Below are 22,324 nucleotides of genomic sequence, written 5' to 3'. Positions count from 1 at the left end.
GGAAACCTTGCTGTATTTCCTGCAGGCCAAGCACCCCTTTTGCCTAAGGTCAGCAAACATCTGCAGCCTCAGTGTGGGAATCTGAGTGGTGTTACCATCAAGTGACAAGAACAGACTGTGCTCTCCTGCTCAGTGGGATGAGTTTGTCCAAGGTGCTTGAGCAGCTCTGGCACAGCAAAGAGCTTCAGAACTGTTGAGGTGGTCTTATTAAAAAAAACACGCTTGACAAAAATCAGAAACATAATGAAGAATTTCTCTTAAGTTTCTGCTACCTCTAGTTAAGGGTTTGGTGTTTGATACTCTTGGTCTAGATACTTAAATAAATGTTTCCTGTTTGCCTTGTAGTAGTGCATCCCTTGCAATTCCATTAAACAATGAGCAGGAATGTTTTGTACTTTCCAATGAGTTGTGCTAACTACATTGAGGCAATATCAAATAGAGTATTTGTTCATTAGTATTTAGAGCTGCCTTAATTCCATACAGAGCAGTGTAACAGCTCCTTTAGCCCTTGTGGTGTTGGCATAAATTGTGTAGTGAAATGGAGGGGCAGATCAAACCATGTACACTTGTCAGGTAGCAGTGGGAAGGTCAGGATGAATGCTCAGTTTTTAAGGTACATGATAAAATAAGACACTTAGAGATTAAGACAATATCTTATTAAAACGGGAGAATTTTTTTTTTAGAGTAAACACTTCAGGGGGAAAAAAACACCCTTATTTGGCTCTAAAACAGAAGCAAATTATAATTATCTCTATTCCCCTCTTCTCTGTAGGGAAAAGAATAGAGAAACAGGTAATTTCTGATCTCTAAAACATGGAAAAGAGAGGCAGAAGGAAGATTTTAAAAATTTCCCAAACTACCTGGAATCCACTATGTTTGCCTGTGTCCTCAGGCCTGTTTGCTACTGTGGCACCTTCATGACTGGTGGCTGTGGCTCCTCCTGATGGCCTTACTTGTGCTGGCTACTCCTCACAGAGCACTTCCATTCAGGACACAAGGTGTTACTGTGATGCTTTGCAAGGAGAGGAGTTACTTAACTGGCTGGGAAAGCTGTGTCTAATGCTGTCCTCTGTTGCACATTTTTCTGCTAAAATTCTGCTGATGGACATCTGAAATGAGCAGTTTATAGAGCTGCACTGAATCACTTGGAGCCAAAAAATATTTCTGAACTATCAAAAAAAAAGGCAAAAAGAGATAACAAAAAACAACCCAGGGAGTCTCTAAAGTATAATGCTAGAAATACACTATAAGTCATTACTAGTGAAATGTATAAACATTGGGCATTTAAAAATTTATGTGAATGAAAAATATTCAAGTTCATAACCCAGTATCCTACACTGTTGATAACACAATAAACACAATATAGGTAACCAGTTTTATTGCTATTTTAAAAATTATTATTATTATTATTATTATTGAAGACTATGCTTCTCAAGCTGCCTGATGAAGGAAAAAACTTCTTTTGGCATAACAAGCTCCTTCAAACATAAAGATAAGTTATCTAAATACTTTATTCAGGAAAATATTTGATAAACTGCTAGTGTTGTTATAACAACTAATTACTTCTGTAACAATATGATTATATGAATTCTTTTTACCATGAGGCAGTTTTCATGAGAATACATTGTCCAGACAAACATATCCACCATAGTTTATTTTTTAGGGAGTACTGTAGACATCCCATATCACCTGAGACGTTTATTATGAAAGCCACACTTAAATACACTGAAAAAATCTCCAGTATAAGTCTTGTTCAAGGATTTTTTTGTCTCCCTCCGTCAAATATCTCATGTGGAAGAATGATAATGGTTTCAATAAATAAAGCAGTAAATTATGATACAACAAAGGTATCTAAGTAAGTTATTCATTGCTGTGTATATACACACACATCAGCATCTTTGTACCCTTCTTTGGGCATTTGAATGACAGTGGGTTAATCCTTTGACTTTTTACTCCCTTGTAAACAGAACTGTTTCTTCTGTTTGTAAACAGACATTTTTTAAAGCAGCATGCAGCTACTGAATGGAAATAAGCTAATCTACATGCGGAAGAACTACAGTGCCAGTTTTAATTTTAGGTATAAGGCTAGCAGACATCCTCCAGCCAGATATAAAAAACTTTTTGTTATATATTGATCTAAATTCCATGCACATAGTTAATGTAGTGCATGTTGTTAATAGCATATTCCTAATTGCTTCTTTATTAAAGATGAAAAATAAGCTGTAATATGGATTTGTAGAATTTATTTCAAGTAAATAGGATACCATGTTCTTCTGCAAGAATATTTGTTGCCAAAGATGAAATCATTAAAAAACCAAGGTTTCATATGTTAAAGATAGAGAAAATATGAGTATTTACAGTCACTTATGTTTAAAAGCACTGCTAAGTTCTGTGTGCTTTATTTTATACTTCCATCAAGAACTGTACATTCTTTCCTTTAAACTTCTGCTTCTAGACATTTTACTGTGGCCTCAGGCTTAGTTTTACACTCTTCTACCTTATTTCCATTATTCTGTGTTTCCTTCTCAGGTGTTTGGTCATTTGATTTTGTCTCTTTGAGAGCAGTAGTTACAACTGTTTCTTTTTGCTGCTTCTTGTTTAAAAATGGTAAGGTTTTCTTGTACCTTTAAAAAGAAAAAAAGATAGTAAAGCAGAAATACTGACATAGTTTGGTAGTATCACTCAAACAGCTAGAATTAAATTACCATACTCAAGCAGAAGTCTCTCAAAGGATAGTGGCTTGCTAGATCATTGTGCTTTTTCCAGCAGTGTGCTTTCTAAAGAAATATTTTGGTATCTTTTTTAAAAACAGACAAGGCATATTCAGGATTTGTAGTACACAATGTTAAAGCTGTCTGGGCCAGGGCGTGAGAACTGCACATTTCTTAGTAGCATTTAATGATGCACTTTGTTGAAGGTCCTTAAGTTTGACAAATGAGTTTAACAATTATTTTTTTCTGAGCAAAATCACAGTGCAATAATAAAAACTTTCACCTTGAGTGTGACATAGAAAAAAAAAGGATAAAACTGGTTTATGTATGAAGAGATGCACATTTCAGTGTTGCTATTTTGACACACTTGGAAATGTTTCCCACTAGGCATGATTGCCCAATTAAAAGTAGGCAATATTTTTTTGCGTTCCTTTTCTAAAGCAGGGAGTGGCAACAGCAACAAAAAACTTATCTGCATAAAAACAGGGTTTAAGATTTTTTCAATTTGTGCAACACTATTATGTTATCATCACTACTTCTCTGTTCTTTAGTATATATTTGAAATATTCAGTGATTGCACTCTAGGAGTTATGTCATTCCAAGAGAGAGAAAAAAAAAGGCAACTTACTTTTTGATATAACAGACTGCTAGAACAACAGAAATAATGAAGAAGATGATTGCCAGTACAAGAAGTGCAGTGGGGATACCTGGAGGCAAAAGTGATACAAGCACAGGGTTTTTATTTATGTACTTAAAGCTGATGTCCTGAAGGCTTAAGAGCAAAAATCTGGATTCTTCTAAAATCAGCCTCTTATAGGAGTACATACATATGAACTGAATAATAGAATATTAGGAAGATCAAAAGGTGAGTTACTCCTGCTCATTTCTTTCAGGATAAGCTGAAAACTGGTGTTTAGGCCATCCCTAACAGATATTTGTCTGCTCAGTGGTGGGTTTTTACAACCTGCTTGGAAACACATTCTTGTTATTAACTATCCTTACAGTTAGCTTGCCTTTCCTCATTTTTGGTCTGTTTCTCCACTGCTGTGTATTAGGATTGCTTACTCACACCTCGTATCTCAAGAACAATTATCCTTCAAACTTTCTTGGCTTCTCTTGGTTTTAAGAACCTGGTAAGTTTTCCATTACACTGAGAGTGTTTGCCAAGATTTTTTTTTAATTTTTTTTTTACCCCAAATCACATTAATCAGAATGAACTTACACAATTTCACATTAAAATTTATCATAAAGTATAAAATCAGATCTTAGTTCTTCTTAAAAGCTATTTTAAAATCCTCTGCCCTATAAGCCTTGTTCTGCAAAACCAAAACACTCCTATTCTGCCTCCAGGTTCAGCTATATCAAAATGGATGGTGGAGCAGCAAACAAAAATAGCAGTGAACAGTTTGACTACTGACTTCTACATAAATAGCTCTTTTCATTAAATAACTACCACATAAGGCCTTTACCTCCAAAAACAACAGCATCATTCTTAAAGGCCAGGTGGGGAGTGTGCTTGGGAGAGTGCTCCTCTGGCACTGGTGTGGTGGTGGGCCCCTCTGTTGGTGAGAGTGTTTCAGTTACACAAACCACACGAAATCTCTTTCTCAGGAATTGTCCTGCCTCAGTCACAGCCTCAGCAGACACTGCTGTGATGTTCTCAGTCAAATCAGAGGCTGAAGATGCAGTTAAGTCCCTTGATGCAGTTGATAAAGGAGGTGTAGTTGGGTCTGGTTGACAAGAATTAATCTGTACATCTGCAGCAGGAAAAAGAAATACATAAAAATTGTGTTGGATGCCAGTTTTGTACTTACTGCACACACATTTATTGAAATTGTTCCTCAGTCTTTCCCTTCTGGAATTTTTTTGTTGTTGTTCACAAAAGCTTTACCCAAACCAGGCAAATATATCCTATTTCAAATATGTGGTTACAACCTAGATTTTACAGCTTTTATCATTACTCACATAGTTACACACTCCTTTGAGCAACCATGGTATTCATTTTATGACTCCAAACCAATGACTATATCCCTCATGAAAACTGCACATAAAACCCAACAGTATAACCTCCCACAGAGCAGGGAGCAGCTTAACTGCAGATCCAGTATTGAGAAATATTTCAATTATATTATATCTATGTTCAAAATATATGCATGTACTGTTGATACTTGGAAAATTATTTTATTTCCTGTAAAAAAATGTAGCCCATAAAAGTTTCAAATAAATCAGGCACCAGTGTGAGATAATAAAAAGAGTTGATTGTAAGTGGGGAGGAGAGAATGAGAAGTAAAAAACTTCAGGTCTGAAGAAGAATAAGTAATTTCCAGAAATTAAGTCATTTAATAGAAGTAGATGTTGTCTATATAAAACTGTAGCTGCAAGTGAAGTTTCATATGGCGTTGGAAGAGCTGAGCTCTGAATCAGGCTCATGTGAAAGTGTGAAAAGTCTACTTTGCTAGTAAAATTCTCTATTATGTAAAGCTATAAAATTTCACTAAAGTAACAACCAGGTTAACATAAATAACAGGGAAAAGATGTATGTGCTGTTTTCCAAGTGAATCCCCATGAGGAGCCTGATGACGCAGTCACATTTACAGAATGAAATGCCAAAGGGCAGGGGCTTGACACTTTTTCCACTATGGTTTTTCAAGAGCTTTTGGCAAGTTTTTTGGCACAAGAAAATTAACAAAATGAGCTTCTGACAAATATTGTGGAATAGAATGGAAAGAAATGCCTAGAACAGGCAAAAGTTTGGAAATTAAGGACTGCAGAATGTGAAATATACATTAAATGGTTTTCTAACCATTGAGCAAGCTTAACTTTCTTCACACACTCTTACAGTATATATGTATTTATTTTCTTTTAATTGAAGCAAAACAAAGCAAATAATTTGGAGTTGCTTGCTGGCTCTGTAGCATTACCCAATGTACCCAACACTTTCAATGCAGCATAACACATTTCATGCAGTGAATCACCATGTGGCATAGGCCTTCTCACTGCAGTTTTATCCTCAGTCTCTTTGGAGCCTCCACTCTTCACAGGATCTCAGGTCCTTGTATCTTTGCATTTCCATCTTTCTCCTGCTTTCCAACCCTTGTTCACACAGTGTTCCTGAAAACTTTCGGGATTTTTTACACATCCTCTTGCTCTTGTTATCTAAAACTCACTGGCAAAGTCTAGGAATGGATTATAAATAATGAAATGATCCTTTATTTGGTCTAATTATTGGGATATTTGTTATGTAATAACCCCAGATACGAGACACAAGTAGGAGCACAGCATCTCTAGTTGCTTATTTTTAGTTAATACCACAGAAGCCATTAGGAAACAATATTGATCTATTGTGCTGAGATCTAACTTTTATCAAGTTCTCCTGTTGGACTTCAGTCTGTAAATAGCCAGTGAGAGGAAGGGCAAGTCTTTTCAAACCTAGGGTGATACAAATTAAAAAGAGCTGTTGGATTTTACTGATTAGGAATCAAATTAATTTTATGGTCTCTTGCCAGGTCTGGCTTATAATTTAATTTGACTTAATAGACAGAGCTCTTTTTATTAAAAAAAATCCAATTTTCCTCAAGTACCCCACTCTTACCTCACTTTTTGCAAGAGTAGACACACCACACACAGATACCCTGGTTAAAGATTCAATCACTCTCTTTTAAATTATCATGCCCAAATAAATGAAATATATTAAAAGCATTGTGTCAACATTAAGTAATGGTAAAAACAAGTCTTCTTCAAGAGCTTTAATGGCAGCACCACATTATTAATTGGGATTAACTGAATTCACCTTTTGCATTTCTTGGAAGTGTCTGAGCTAAGAACAGCTTGACAATATTTAAGACTGGGGGAAAGGGTCAACAAATTATAGGAAATTACTCCCTTATATGATTTTTTTCATGCAGATTTAAAAAATCTAATATAATCCAAAACACACAGAAAATGCAGTTGTTATGCTTACATACCTGAGGAATTGAAGCAGTAGAGATTAAATTTTTGATCCTTGCCAGCATGCCATTTTACAATTCCAGTATTTCCCTGACCACATTTCTGGTTTGATGTTATCCGAGGAATAACAACAATTCCTTCTTTCACCCATCCAAAACTACAACAAAAAGGATCAGTGCTTTTAGTATGAGATTTGTCCCCAGCCTCAGCTGTGTGTGAAGGTGCTCACTAAAGGCAGTGGGCCACTAACTGATGGCACTTACTTGCATGTTTCAAAGCCATGTTTCAAAGCCTCTTCAACTTGTATTTTACTTGCCAGCTCTAGGTTGAATTTATTGCATCCATGACTTGCTTCTGAGAAATTCACTTTCTGATCAAGATAAATTCCTATACCCTTGATCCTGCAAGGTGAATTAATGGAACCTGTAATTAAGCCATAAAATAGTCAAGGTTAGTATTTGAATACTAACATTTATTCCTCATAAAGAATTTAAGATCAACTGAATTGAACATTTTTTAAAGTTTCTAGCTTAAGGATAGCAGAAAACTAATTTCTAGCATAAAAGACATACTTTAAAAATAGAATGCATTTTTTGAACACAGTAGTCTGGGATTTCAAGTGGTTTGACTGTCATTAGACTAAATGCAGCCCTTTTTCTTTCTTCTCTTTTTTAAAATAAATTAAAGCTAGCTGTTGCACCAAGGCATTGATACTGCTATTACACCCTTCTTATTGAGATGGTAAGGTATATAACGGCAAAGGAATTACACGTAACTTTTCATGAAATTAATATACCAATAAGAAAATAAAAATATTTAATCATTTCTGATGTTCCTTATTCCTCCTAAACTCTTTTCTTTTTTTTTCTAGCTTTGCATGATGCTTCCATCCCTCAGCAACTGTCAAGTGTTCCATTAACTGTGTTTGGCAGGGAGCAGGAAAAGAGGAGATAGGCCAGGTGAGTTTAACACTTTTCCAGGCAGTTCATCCAACTTTTTAAATAGCCACAGCTGGCACGCTCTTTGTGACACCTGCACCAGCAAGTGCATCGCTCAGATTACACCTGCTCTTCTTTCTCATCTCTGTTAAGGGCATAGGACGAAAGTCAGGATTTGGCACAAATAAGGAAAAAGGGTATTACTATTTTGCTTTCTTATTTTACTGGGAGCATTTACTGGGGAAAAAAAAGATTATTTTGGAGTCACATGCAGTAATTGTCCTGTCAAATGAAACATTTCAGCATTTCATTGCAGACATGTCAGATAACCACCAGCCACAGGTGATACTTCCTTGCTCAATATGTTTGTCAGACTGTACTCACTAGGTGTGTACACTAATGTGTATTTCATAAAATCTCTGCTTCAGAATACAGGCAGTCCATGAACTCTCAAGGCAGGATGAAGTGATGCCCACAAATCCACCCCACAACTTCTTAACAACACAAATTAAACTGAATTTTATGAATGAAAACATAGAACTGGCAGCTAAGCTACTCTTGAGATGAGAAGGGAATAAAGGTGACTAAGCTTGTATGGAGTGCTAAGAAACCAGACAGGCTTTTAGCTCCTGCTCCCTCTGGATGTGATGGGGCTGGAAATGGCTTTTGGAAAATGATGTCTCTGCGGTCCTTAAATTAGTTTAAATATTTGGAAGAGCAATCTTTGAATCAGGTGGCTTTATCTCAGCTGAGAGGGAAAGCCACTGAACCCTTGAGCAATCCCCTCAGACAAACTGTGGGTGCATCCAGCCCTGAGCTGAACAAGAGTCAAGCCCAGACACATTGCAGGGGGATGCAGAGAAGCCCTGGTGCTCAATGAAGGTGTGTGTGCTGTTAACAAGGACATCAAGTCTACCTGAAGACGTTATTGAAGACATATTATTTTCCTGTCTTCACATTTGAGCCAACACAACTTTTAAAAAATGTAATGTTGAGAAAGGAAGCTTCACAATGACCAACTTTACAAATTTCAAATAAAGCTGAGCAGCTGACTGAAAGGAATTTAAGGAAATCCTAGTACCTAGAAAATTACCTAGGTACTTGTGAACTGCTACACTCATTAGTCATCCAATTACAGGACAAATATTGTCACATGTGTATTGCAGGATAGATACACAGCATAATACAGAAATTCAGAGCCAGAAACTTAGGTTGCAAATCATAAGAAAAGTGACTCTAGGTTATGGACCAAAGTTGTGTCTTAAAATTTGCTAGGCCTTTTAAAACAAAACAGTGATTTATTAATACATTTTATAAAAGTTATTAATTTCCCACTGTGAGGAAGGAATCCAAAAAGAGAACAGTAACCTCTTCAAGTCTCTACATAGCTCATTAAATCACCTCTGAACTCTGTTCTAAAGATGACTGAGTTTGTACAGGAAGCAGACTAATCCTTTTAGAAATACATTATCCTTTTTGGTCCACCAGCTGCACATAGCTGTACTTTAAGCTCTGCTCTATTTAGGTAACCTAGTACTGGCACATTCTGCTCAGTACTTTGGTCTTGGGTTAAAAATTTGGTTTACTGAAATTAGTGAGAAGACCTAGACAGAAGAATCTCACAGCAAGACAAAGTTACCATAGAAGAGGAAGAAAATTGTTCAGTTGTTGTAAGCTGTGGATATTGGCCTTGATGTGCATTAGTTCCCTTTTTGGTTTTTTTTTGTGGGGGGGAGCTGTTGTTTTTCTCTTTGCCTTGTGTCTAACCTCCACCCTGATATTAGAGTTCCCTTTGGCTGCTGGTGTCAGGGAGCAGCAAGCATGAGGCTGCTCCACAAGGAAGGGGGCCACGAGCAGAGGGTGACAGGTACAGTCCCACAGCACCTCAGCAGCACCACAGTGGGGATGGTGGCAGGTTTCATTGCCACCCAGAGAGCAAGACAACGAGTCAGACACCCAGAAAGTCCCTTTGGGAACAGCAGGAGATGGTTCTACACATGCCTGGAATCTATCCTGGTGACAAGGTTACCTACAGCCTAAATCCAGAGTCCATGTGTGAAGCCCAGACAGCAAATCACTACAGAAGGGGACAGGACGTGCCACAAAACAGCTCCAAGACACAGCTGGAGATCAGCCCTGAGCTCAACTGGAGCTCTTGGAGCCATGAGGGTGCATGAGAAGGTGTCCCAAGGAAGGGCACTTCCTCAAGCTCTCCTTTTCCCCATTGTACAGTGTTGGTTTTGCTGGAGGACACCACTGTTGTTAGGTACTCCAGTCCTGTGGAATTTCAACAGGACTTGAGTATTTAATTCACTCAGTCCAGAAGTCTTTCAATAGGTGAGAAAATCAACTGTCTGCAATTACTGAATATGTTCTTTAACATAAATAGAACAAGTATTAAATCCTTGAAAAACAGCAAAGCATCTGGAGGCTTTTGGTGTGCATTGAGCTTCTGCAGATATCCCAGCAGCTACTGCAGTAAGGGTAGATTCTGTCAAGTTAATAACAGAGTTTGAAAGAGAACTGGTGTCATGTTTTGCTCTGGTATTTAAAATGATACAAAATGAAGTTACATTTCAAAAGATCTGAGCTTAATCCCTAATGCCATACCAGATCTTTAAAATAATCAGTTTTTTGGCATTTAGATTCAAAGGCTTCAGCATTTTCAACAATTGAATTATATCAACACTGAAAGTTTCCCTATATCCCAGTTTTTGTTACACTGTATTCTCAAAAACCTGTGGCTTCCTCTGCCAGAAACACATTTACACACACTCCTTCCCGACATTTTTGTTTGTAAATCCAGCTACTTTTTTCAAGACTTTAAAAAGTGGAACTTTACATACCTGTTACAAAATAATTTTGAGCCAGGAATGTCATAACCCAGATGAAAGACACTGCTGAGGTAACTCCAAGATAATTTGCCATTGCCACCAGCTCGGAAAACTCAGAAAAGTAGGAAATTCAAGGTAGTTTGTCTCCTGTGATAAGGAAACTTAAGGTATTGGATGCTGTCAGATGATGAGATGACTTCTGGAAAGCATATGCAGCTGTCACTGCAGTGCTTCATAGAAAGAATGGCAGAGGCAGCGTGGTGGCTGTCCCACTGCAGGGCGAGGTCACGGAGCGGAAATCCCTCGTCACCCTTTCCACTGGCTTTCATGTGGGATTGCTGGAAAATGTCGCTGCTGCTGATTCACAAGCATGGCTGAGGAAGGGAGATAAGGCTGTTACACTGCTAAGTCAGTAAACACTTCGAAAGAAGGTTTTCTTCTGCTGTTTTTTCCTGTTTTACTGATGAACAGATCATTATTCATGTTGCCGATTCATCTGGTTAATAAAACAAATCTATCGTATCACAATATGCCACAAAAGAGTTTTCTTTTTTATTGGAACTGGGAGGGCTTCCCCATTGTCCTATTTGTCTTGATGGAGTAGTTTTACTTTTTTTTTTCCTTAGAGTTCCAATGCAAAAGTAGTTCCCATAACACAGAGGGAAACTTATTTTTTAAGAGATTTGCAGACACATTACTGTAAATGAGATTCCTTTTGAGATCATAGGTACAGAGGTTGTAGTCAGTGCCGTCACTGCTGCCTTTTGTAACATTCCAACAAACAGTGATTCCCTTGGATTGATTCAAAACACAGATGGTCCTCACAGTTGATTTTAAATACTTTCAAGAAGTCGTAGTTTTTTTCCAGAGGTTCCAATAAACACAAAGCAGGAATGGAGTTCAAGGGATAGGTTGATTCCTTTAGTGTCAGTCATGTCTGCTGTATCTACGTTATTCCTGACAGATGTTTGTCTAACCTGCTCTCAAAGATTTCCAGTGACACATTCCTAACATTTCCTCTAATGCTCTTGTGTCCAGTGCCTCACTGTTCTTTACAGTCAAAGGTGTTCCCTACACTAACTTGACTTAGCTATTCCCTGGTACAACCTATCACTTATTTCCTGCTGGCAATGGATGTGGAAGATAGTTGTAAAACATAAGGGAGTAAACTATTTTACGTTTCTAAAGAGTTATGCCTCTGCTCCCAGTTTGCTTTCAGCTAAGAAACCCCTGCTGCCTCACTCTCTTGCTCCACGTGACACCTTGCCAATGTCAAGACTAATTAATAAATTGCTTTACCTGCTTTACAGTGTCAGTCTTTTTATTTTTGCAACACTATGATTTTCTTACATCACATTCAACTTGTGATTCAGCAAACTTTTAGACGTCCAGCGTCTCCAGGCTGTTTTCAGAGTCCTATAAACACAAGTGTAACAGTGTAAAGCTACCTCTTTAAACTGTGGTTTGCATTTGGAAAGTCCCCAGTCCATATATGAAAGAGCATGAACATTTAATGGGGCACAGGCACATGTCCTGCAGCAGCATGTAACAGGGTTATTAGATGGTGCTCTGTAACACAGGGCCTGAAGAGAATGCTTGGGGTCAGTGAGATCATGTCTCCATTAGGAATGATGAAATGAAAATTGAGTTGTGTTTGGGCTGTGGTTTGGAACTCCATTGGTAAAAATCAATGAGATATTTAGAAAAAGTTCTAGCTCCAATTTCTGTTCCCTCCCTTATTGTGCTGTACTCACCTGCTTCTGCAAAGCCATGGCAAAGTCAGATACTGTAACCAGACTTAGCTCTCACTTGAAGGCTGTAAGAGGATTCACAAAGTAGAAGCAGAAACTAATTATTAGTTATTCTGTAGCTCTCATGGACTACAGACTGTGGCTGTAAAATACTGAGAACATTAAACAAAATCTTTCCATTGAAAACACTTACCTTGAACAGCTAAGTATTTCCTACCATGAAAACTAATAAATAGCTGGGTTTCTGACATTTTAAAATTGCATGCTACTTGTCCTGCCAGATCTTAACACTTTGTACCGTGGCAAAGTTCCTTTAGTCAAACTCCTGATGTTTAGTAGGATTTTTAGCTGTAAAAGTGAGATAAACACCTTTGCAACACCAAACAATATGAGATCCTTCACAAGGTCTTCCAGATTAGAAGAGGGAGAACAGAATCTTAGAATGATGAAGCAAGACTGAAATAACTTTGGTTTTTGTGTGTTTCCTCCTTTTTATAGTTCAGCTGCTCCAAAACTGCGTGGAAGATCACTTATCTGGACTGTAACAGTACAAAAGGTCTTTAACCTTTTGGTGTGTCTTCTTCATAATCAGTGTGGTAAAAAAAAGCAGACCTATACTGAATGATTAATTAGTCTTTGACCTAAATACTTATTGTAACCTATATGAAAAACTCCTGACCTTTTATGTCAGCATGTTTTAAAACGCTGATGAGGATAGCTAAATCTGAAAACTTTTGATAAGGCAGAACACATGTAACTGTTCTCTACAATAATTTCAAAAGGAACCTTGAAACCTTAACAACAGTAGAGGAAACAAAAAAATTGTTCACATAGAAAATAGAAATATCAGGGTCTTTCCATGGAAACAGTAATTCTTTTCCAGTTTTTTGATGTCCCAGAGACCATCAGAGATTCAGAACTTGAGGATTGATTCCTACCCTGTCAGGCAAGTCCACTCCCCACCAGACCCAGGCTTCCCAGACCTCCCAAGTCCATGAAGCAAATGAAGACTCCTGACCTTTCACCCAGAATCCTTGGGTTACAATTTCCCTTGTTGCTCCCATGTTTAGCCTCCTCTGTGACACATGGCCTCCCTCTGAAGCAGGAGTTAAACTCTTCCCAGGATATTTCAGCTTCCTCTCTCAGCTGGTTTCTAGGGCATGGCAGGGATGATCCTGCTTCCAAAACACTTTCTCCACTGACCCAGGAGTTCGTTCTCCTCTTCTACACCATTTTCCTGAAGAACTAGAAGACTAAGAGCAAGATCCTCGGAACATGTAACAGTGTAGACAAGGCAGGACTTGTTTCATGAGGACACGGCCATCGATATGCAGACAGAGCACCCCAAATCTTTAAGGTAAAAACACTGAGGACTTTGAAACCATAATTTTATTTCAAAACTCAAGTATGTGATACTATACAGTACAATACCAGCACACTTGTGCAAAATCTTACAATATTACAAATTTAAATATGATACACAAAAATAGTGCCCTTTTGAAATTCCTTTTGCTAGAAACATTTGTGCTGTGCAGGAGAAACCATAAATGTGTCTTGTTAAAGCAGAAAAATAAATATTGCACCTCAAGAAAACTATTTCAGTGTTAATAGCATAAATAATAGGTCTCTTTCTTGTTATCTGATGTGATCTTTGAACACAGAAGAGGTTGTTTGGCTTTTCTTTTTTCCAGACAAAGCAAACTAATATCCAACAGATAAAATTATAGTTAGAATAGTTTTTGAGCTTAATCTAGTTTCCTATTAAACAAAAGGTGTTTTAATTAAATAACTGAAAAATGTAAGCATAGCTATTTAGTGTGCTGTTAGTCATTGTGGTTTGTTATTTTTAGTGGACAGTTTGCTCAAAGTCGTTTTAAAAAGAACTTTTTTTAAGTAAATTTTATCTTCATTTTTACACCCTCATTAAAATATCTTGTCTCTTTCAGTTCATTTGTGGCTAAATTATACTTACCACAGACATGCAAGTAGTTCAGCTCAAATCAGTACAACTACTTATGGGAATTGTCCCTTTGCACTAATTGCACAAAAAGCCAGTGTGCTGAATTTTAAGAGAGGATGGAGACCTCATTCACCCACTGACCAAAAAGACCTTTTCACTTGCTTAACACTAAGCAATTAGAGAATCCTGTTGAGATCAATAACTTTCCATGTGTATTTAAAATAAGTTGTTGGACTCACAACAGTGCAGATGTAAATAAAAACAAATTACTTCAATTACAGGCACTGTTAATTATTTTTCTTCAGGACAGCCCAACATTTCCACAATCACATAAATATACGCCATAATTTTTGGCTTAGAAAAATCTGAATATTTAGGAGTATTTACTTTCAATTTTATTGACTTATTAAATTACCAATGTTATTTGTAAAGAATATTAAGTTAAAGAAGTTGATTTTAGTAAAGTATTCAAGAAACAATTGACAAATTTCTTCAAATACTGAAAGTACATGAAAGGTCACAGTAGTTCTTCACAGACAGAAATTCTAACTGAACCAGATTCCAAGTAATTTGCAAGAAACTTTCTCCTTATTCTTTACCAATTGCAATTTTAGAACAAATCACACTTCCCCATTATCATTTTGAACTTCCTTAAGCACACTATTCCTCAATATATATACTTTAAAATAAAAAAACCCTTCTAATTGCTTATAGACTCCCTTCTCCACCCCCAAAAAATGTGGTAGTGGTCTGCTTTTTTTTTTTTAATTTTTCTTTTCCCATTTAAATATCTTCTAAGAAACATATGGCCAACAAAAATTCACCAGCAGGATATTTGTTATTAGTGCCAGGTATGTGAACTAAATTTCTGACTGAGTTAGAAACCTATTTTGACAGTTAGCTTAAAGTTCAGTGTTTCCACCAAAAGAAGACAGGACAATATTGACTGTATCAGAACTGAAATTACAGTACTTCATAACACTCTTATCCTTCTGATGGAAAACAGACCCATTTCTCAACCAGAAAATGCCAGGAGGATGCGGGACAGGAGTGCAATCGAGGGTCACACTGGATTTGCCATTGTGGCCATAGCTACGGAAAGACAAACATGGTTCACCTTCCCTCAGAAGTGGTGCTCAGCAGGTACAAATGGCACACCTCCACTGACACACATTTTGGTCTCAACCCTAGGTGCTGGGTTTTGTACAGGTAATGCCTTCACTATTTTCAAATAGCTTGTCCAAAAAATTCAGGCTTTCATATTCTTGTGTAAGAACTCACAACTCCCAAATAGGCAGAACTGGCAAAAAATCTGGGCAAAAGATGAGTTTGACTTTGGAAGTGTATCAGATCAGTTTTGGTCTTGCCATCAGATTCTGAAAATGAACTACTGAAGACACACAGGGATCTCTCCTAAGGCCTCATTGCTACCATGGCCTGATTCATGCAGGCACTGGTTGGGTTCTGGCTGCTCTCAGGGCTCTGCTCCTGCTGCAGATCTCCAAGAATGCCTATTCCAGTGTTAGCAGGAGGGCAGAGTCCACTTGGTGTGATCACCTCCATACAGAGGTTTGAAGACATTTGTTTTCTTTTTCAATCAAGAATTGAAGATTGCTTCCCATGTCCAAGACTGCTGTGTTTTGGGCTTGGGTAGCACATGGATCCTTCCAGGCAGTTACCACTTTTGGCTGTAACCAGTACTGACTGAGTGGCATACATTCATTTTTGGAAACTTTTATATAGCAGAAGTTTCCAGACTTATTGGATGATATCAGCAGTGCCACCTAGACCCCATTTTAGGTTCTGTTGAGTACCTCATTTTAAAAAAAGTGGTGGTCCCATTCTTAAAACATATCATAAAAAACATTTATGCACGTACTTAGCATTCCATTTAAATAATCATATAGATAATTCCTCTTATAAAATGACTTTAGCAGCAAGGCATTTGGTCTTAGAATATAATTATATTCTTCCATGGAAGTGCTTCTATTTCTACTGAATAGTAACGAATAAGGAAATTAATTAGCCTCTTAAAACCCAAAGGACTTAAATGCAATTAGTACTTCAACAATCAACAGTAAATTCAGGAAATGCAAAGTAAAGAATTAACTGCAAATGGGGGTTTTATGATGGTCTTCAAAATGTCAATGTCCTGTGCAAATCATTCTTTTAAATGTCTTGCAGGTTGCTGATTACTGCCACAACCTTACCATGATTCAACACTACTTTATTTCTATGAGTCCTTTACAATAAGAGGACAGACAGGATTATGGATCAGATTGGTATCTTAGCAAGGAATGCTCACCATGGATCCCAAACCTGGTGGTGTAGAGTAACTCACTTGCCTAAGGGATCAGTGGAACAGCCACAGGGATGACTAAGCACTACCTTTAAACACGGTGCTCTAATACACAAACTCGCTCAGGGACCACAAGGGCGTGGCTGTCCCTCTGTTATTCCGTGCGTTGCTGCTGTCGGAATCCTGAGTTCCACCAGGAATACTGCTGGGCCGCAGAGCAGCTGGCCTTCCCTTCAGGTGCCTCTGACTTTTCATCACAGGAGTTGTAGGAATGGTAGATTCCCAACACCACAGCAAAAATGACTATTGCAGCCACCACAAGCCAAACCACATTCCAGTGTTTGCACAGTTTGGGGTACAGGATATATAAATAATTAACGATGACTTCAAGTCTGCTGTAAAATGAAAAGAAAACATATATTAATCAAATACAACTTTATTATCTTAAGCTTTTCAGTTTGGAAGGTGTCATAGGTGGTGCATCATCTTTTTTCCCTATACAAACACCTTGTCAAAGAAGAATCAAACTGTAAAGTTCTTTTATGAAGAGCTGTACACTCAGATATTCCAACTCCAGCTATTCCATATGAGTAATATTTGTGAGACAGCTGGAGACTGTAAACTTGACTCCTATTTCTCCCACCTGTCAGCTGGCAAATCTCAGAGCTTGGTATCATGCAAAATTCTGTGCTGTTCATACCTTGATCAACTAAATTAAATGTTGGAATATGTGGTAAACATTTCATTCCAAGAGCGTCATGACTAATGAGGTGGTTGGTCTCTGAAGGCAGCTGAAATCTCAAATCAACAGTTGTTAATAGCTATAATGGTCATGGAATGGAAATGAATTCTTCTGGATTAGGTAAGGATCCCTGCCTTAACCTGGGATTGGACATATTACTGGCTTTGGCCAGCATTCCATGCCTCTGTCATGTACAGACAGAGAGCACCGGGTGCAGATGGATGCAGTGTCACTCCAGTGACAGGAATGACACCGGGCACCAGTTCATGCTCCTGAATTACAGCCTTTATAAGGCAGTACATATTCAGAGAGAGATACATTTTGTCATCTAAGGAACTTTTATGGACCATTCTTTTACCTCAAATCAGAACCAAACTCCAGCAAGATGAAGCATCTTGATGTCAACATACAGCTTTAACTGAAATATCAAAATCAAAAGTTTTGTGTTTTGCAACTATCTTGTGTTAAAATATTACTTTCTGTGGAAATACTGTTATTTCAATATGCTTCCCCAGGAGGAAAACATGGCAAAAGGACAGGATAAAACACTTGCTTGGGTACCACAAGTAGAAAAAAGTGGCCTCTCTTGTGTGGACATATTATATTACTGTCTCACCTGCTTTTCAGATTTTTTATCTCATCTTCATTTTCACTTTCTTCATGTTCCTCATGACTTTCTTTGGGTGTCTCTTCATCTTCTTCCTTCAGTTCCTGAAGTTCTTTAGCCTTCTTCAAGGCTTCCTGATATCTTTATCAGATAAAACATTTCTTTCTTAGCATTGGATGTATAAGCATGATCTTATTTAATGAAAAATCAGCTTTATATTTTGGTACATGTAATAAAACACAACTAGAAGTGTTGCAGCACCTGAATAAGAGTAAAAATTAGCTGAAGACCATGAGTAAGGCACACAGACAGCCACCCTTCCTGAAGAGAGGATTATCTTAGAGCTGATACCAAATTTATCACTTTGAACAAAAAAAGAGGTTGCTCTCCACAGAGAACAATTTCTGTCTATTGTAAAGGAGCCAATAAACATTTCTCTATAGCTCTTCATCACTTTGAATATCCTCTAGATACTTCTTTTTTCCTGGAGAATAAATGCAATTCAGTGCTAAAGTCAGATGGCATCCTGGATTCTGCAGGAGAGGATCAAAATTTGTCTCACTCTTCACATAATGCAAAATTATTTGCTTGACATTCAGAAACAGATCCCAAAGTTTTAAATTGCCCCAAAACATGCTCTGTGAAATATTTTGTGAGACCAACAACATAACTACCGTATTTAAAATTAAATTTTAAAAACACATGTCCTCATCTGGTAGCACATATTTACAGATCTAGTTCACAACAAGTATTCCCACCCCTTGTTATATGCTTCCTCTTCTATCTTGGCTTTAGTTTCAGGACTGATCTCTTCCAACCCGCCCTGTGTCAGCACAGAAGTTGAGGTTTCACAGTCAGGTTCTCCATTTGACTTCCCACTGCCAAGACAAAAGAAGCAGACAGATAGAAAATAACATCAGGGAAACGTGTTGTATTTGGAGTATGCTGCAATTTTGTGAGTCACGATTTGTCTTTTTTAATGTATATCAGAGAAATGAAATGTCTTTCAAAAGAAAAAAATGGAACACCAAGAAAAATACTCGTTTCAGGATGTTGTGATTTAAGAACAGTAATTATGATGTTTCTAAGGTAAGAAAACTATCATTTTTATTCTTCTTTAAGAAAGAAAAAAGCCTTTCTTACCTGGCTGATCCACGACATTTATTTGCTATTCATGAAAACATATCCCTCAACTTTCTAAAACTCATCTTAGAAATTGTAACCTGCCACATAAGATGAACTTAACAGAAGTCAAATACTAATTCAACAAAACATTGGTTTTATTTGCCTTTTAAGTATTCTCCTGTGCTGACTTTCTAGAAATTTCCTCAAGTAAAAGTTTGGGCATTCAGCCTGAAGATAAGCTGGTTTATATTGCTGTCTTCCTGCAGTGCTCTCCTGTAATTTATTTTTATCTGGGACAGAGAGTTTAAGTGATTGAGACATAGCAGATCTATCAAAGTGAAGGTTTAATAAGCTCAACAATGGATCCCATTTCACCTTCTGGAACCTCATCCTTTTCACAGGCCTTGCTTTCCTAGCACTAAAATAGTTCCTAGCACTAAAAAACCTGATCAACACCATCTCTGGGCAATGGATTTTCTCTCAAGTCATATTAACAATAAACATTATTTTCACTTGGACTTCAAACAAGCCATGAGTATAAGCTTGAAGTGCTTAAACACACAAAACTGTGCTGGTCTGGGTAATTCTACACTACTAGACCAGCTGGCCCATGCACACACACACTTAGGCTCAAACTTGAATTTCAAGTTCTGCCTGTTACTTGGTAACATGATTTGTTTTCCTAGGTGTGAAATATTGATAAGGTTTTTTGGTTGTTGTATTTTCTCACAGAATTTCTGCGCAGTTTCAAAAGATGGGCTAGATCTTGCAGAGTTCTTTTGAATAGTAGCAGCCAGTGCTGTAGTTTCCCATTTTTGTTTTCTCAGTTGTTGCATACTTACATTCTTAGTGAAGCACAAGGTAAAACAAGGACATATGATAAATTTTGTCCTGCCTCAGCACTAACCTAAAATACATGAAATTCAATATTTTGCAGTCATGTACACATTGAAAGCTTTTAATTTGCATGTTTAAAGCATTCTAAAGAGTAGTAGGAATATCACAGTATTTCAAAATATGATTCTTTAAATTATCATATAGTATTATCATTTAATAGTTACTGAGATGACCTAGACAAAACTCACTTTTCTAGAAGTGCTGGCAGAGCAGGAGTAGATGTTAGGTTGCTCCTTCCATTACTGGGTGATTCAGACTGTAAGTAAAACACAGCAATAAATGTTATATTCATTAATTAGTTAACATTCGTGACTAAATAATTAAATACCAATTAAAATTCATTAATTAATTTCAAATGAGTGTTCAATAAAATAACAAAGGCAGTGTGCTGCTTAGGTTTCCTTCCCATATTCATAAGCAAAGTATCTTTAATGTGATGCTTCCACATTGCTCCAATTAACCAGAGTAAACAATGGACTGGGACATTAAAAATTTTTTCTGACATTTCCTTCTACCCTGTTTATTTTTCCCCAGAAAATGTTCTCCTTCATATATTGATCACTGAAAAGTAAAATTATTCTCTTGCTCCTCTCCTATTATCCTAAGAACATGCACTTATTTGCTGAGTTTTCAATGGGAAATTTTAAACAAAAATTATTCATAATAAACCATGGCAAACAAACACACCTGGTTCCTGAAGCAATTGACTCTGAGTACATAATAAATAAACTGAACAGATGTTTTTCTTACAAGTAAAATAGACAAATAGATTTAGTTTCTCAGCAAAACCCTCATTTAAATAACCCTATATTTTAACAGAAAACGCCATAACTGTAATGATATTGTCCCATCTTAGCTCATCTCTGAACAGTGAGTATGTCTTGCAGTTTGTCTCCAAAGCATTTGTACGGATTTATTATATTCAGATTAGAGGTTCGTTTAATTTATTAAAGTTTAACAAAAAACCAAAATCAACATAGAGGCTGATGTTGAATCCAGATCATCACAGAACCTCTGAATTGCTACCACATACATTTCTGTACATTAATTACATGGCAATGGAGAACAGCAGTCCAGCTATGTTCTGTGGTTTCTGGTTGAAATTCCTCTTCTACAGTGTACAGCTATTTTCATTATTTCTTTCCTGTGTGTTACTTCAGATTAAAAGGCAAATTGCCTCACCAAACAGTGCCTGTGAATCAGCAGCCTGCCCTATTCAGCTCTTCCCAAAGGGATCATTCATGCAGGTAGATTGCAATGTCCCCTTACACAATAGGAATTACCTCTGTCTATCCCCTTCAGGATGGAGTCAAAACAAGCTAAAAGCTTTCATTCTACAGTAACTATGGCTTGCCCCTATGCAAAAACAGTTTCGACAAAAACTGGTAACTTTAAAATGTGGGTTTTACTTACCAGGGATGGCATTGAAGGTATAGGTGAAGCTGTTGGTGACTGACCAGGAATGTTCAAGGAGTTAAATTTAGGAACAACTGCAACACTGACTCTCCTTCGAGGCATATTCTAGGAGAAACAACAATTATTTTTTTACCATACAACAAGACAGAATGAAGAACAATTCTGTGGGTTAATCTGTGGGGCAAAGATGTAGGTCAGTGTCTCCTTTGGGAAAAGGAGAGTTGGGAGCATAAGTAAAATAAAAGGTCATGGTTTTTCCCAGAAATTCATCTTGTACTGCCTGGTATGGCAAGTGCTTAATGTGAAATGAGGTGTGACACACAGATGCTGCTCCTTTCCCTCCATACTGAAAGCCCAGTGTAAATCACACGACAGAAATGTTCTGAGTTTATATTGTCAGCTCTTATCATAGGCCTTTATCTTTGATGAAAGCAGATGCATAATGGTACTGGGGAAAGTGCCAGTGTCACAATGACTGGAAATAAGGAAGTCACACATGAAACTCTTATCTTGCTATGTCCCTATTATGATATACTGTACCCACTGTGATCTATTAATTACATGTAAACATAATAATTATATGTTAGATACATGCAACACTGCTTATATTTCCCAAAGACCATAAAAACTCTTTCTTATGACAAACACCTGCTAATTGTAACAATATATTCTAGCTCAAGTACAGATTATGTAAATTTTTGCTGTCATTTGGTAAGTAGCCAAATGCTTCATCTTGTAGCATCTATGTAACATCTATGCTTGCAGCTAAGTAAAAACATCAAAACACTTATAGCATCTAACAGCTTTGTTTTAGTGCATATCCAAGCACTTCTAATATTCTGTTCTTTAGACAACTTTACAGGAAGGAGTGAACACAGCTTTAGTGAATATTTAAGAGTCACTCCATGATTCTGATTCTAGACAAAACCAACCATACCTATTAATTAATGACAGTTTTATTTAATGTACTCCTGAAAAACTACTCTGGGAAGTCTGCAGCCACAGTAGGCAGCCAATTCTAGTGTTTGGATTCTTCTTCTCCTTGTCTTTATTATTTGGACTCATGCCTGTTAAATTTAGTCTTTTTTTTGAGACC

The 22,324-nt window shown here is 37.2% G+C and overlaps 2 protein-coding genes across 2 annotated transcripts in view; both read right to left on the bottom strand.

The window, feature by feature from the left end:
* Positions 1–1,632: 1,632 nt before the first annotated feature.
* On the bottom strand, positions 1,633–10,690 carry LYVE1 (lymphatic vessel endothelial hyaluronan receptor 1). Its single transcript, XM_030949925.1, has 6 exons — positions 10,444–10,690; positions 6,923–7,082; positions 6,677–6,816; positions 4,181–4,468; positions 3,340–3,418; positions 1,633–2,624 (listed from the first exon to the last, which is right to left on the bottom strand). The coding sequence occupies exons 1-6, from the start codon at positions 10,523–10,525 to the stop codon at positions 2,438–2,440; spliced, it is 936 nt and encodes a 311-aa protein (XP_030805785.1). The 5' UTR covers positions 10,526–10,690; the 3' UTR covers positions 1,633–2,437.
* Positions 10,691–14,826: 4,136 nt separating this feature from the next.
* The window catches only part of MRVI1 (murine retrovirus integration site 1 homolog), a 59,592-nt gene continuing 52,094 nt past the window's right edge, over positions 14,827–22,324 (bottom strand). The window contains exons 20-24 of the mRNA XM_030950324.1: positions 21,226–21,333; positions 20,001–20,068; positions 18,549–18,668; positions 17,800–17,931; positions 14,827–16,836 (exon numbers count right to left, since the gene is read on the bottom strand). Coding sequence (XP_030806184.1) covers positions 16,596–16,836; positions 17,800–17,931; positions 18,549–18,668; positions 20,001–20,068; positions 21,226–21,333 — 669 coding nt within the window. The 3' untranslated portion in view covers positions 14,827–16,595. The remainder of the gene's footprint in view (positions 16,837–17,799; positions 17,932–18,548; positions 18,669–20,000; positions 20,069–21,225; positions 21,334–22,324) is intronic.

This window comes from Camarhynchus parvulus, chromosome 5 (assembly GCF_901933205.1).
Source record: "Camarhynchus parvulus chromosome 5, STF_HiC, whole genome shotgun sequence".
Lineage (NCBI taxonomy): Eukaryota > Metazoa > Chordata > Aves > Passeriformes > Thraupidae > Camarhynchus > Camarhynchus parvulus.
The sequence above is the reverse complement of the archived record's forward strand: the minus strand, read 5'-3'. Positions and strand labels throughout refer to the sequence as shown.

Coding starts and splice junctions, on each gene's coding strand:
- LYVE1 (XM_030949925.1), bottom strand. CDS start 10,525: ATGGCAAATTATCTTGGAGTTACCTCAGCAGTGTCTTTCATCTGGGTT. Junction 6,817..6,922: donor CATGGCTTTGAAACATGCAA/GTAAGTGCCATC, acceptor TTTTTGTTGTAG/TTTTGGATGGGTGAAAGAAG. Junction 3,419..4,180: donor TGATGCTGTTGTTTTTGGAG/GTAAAGGCCTTA, acceptor TTTTGCCTCCAG/GTATCCCCACTGCACTTCTT.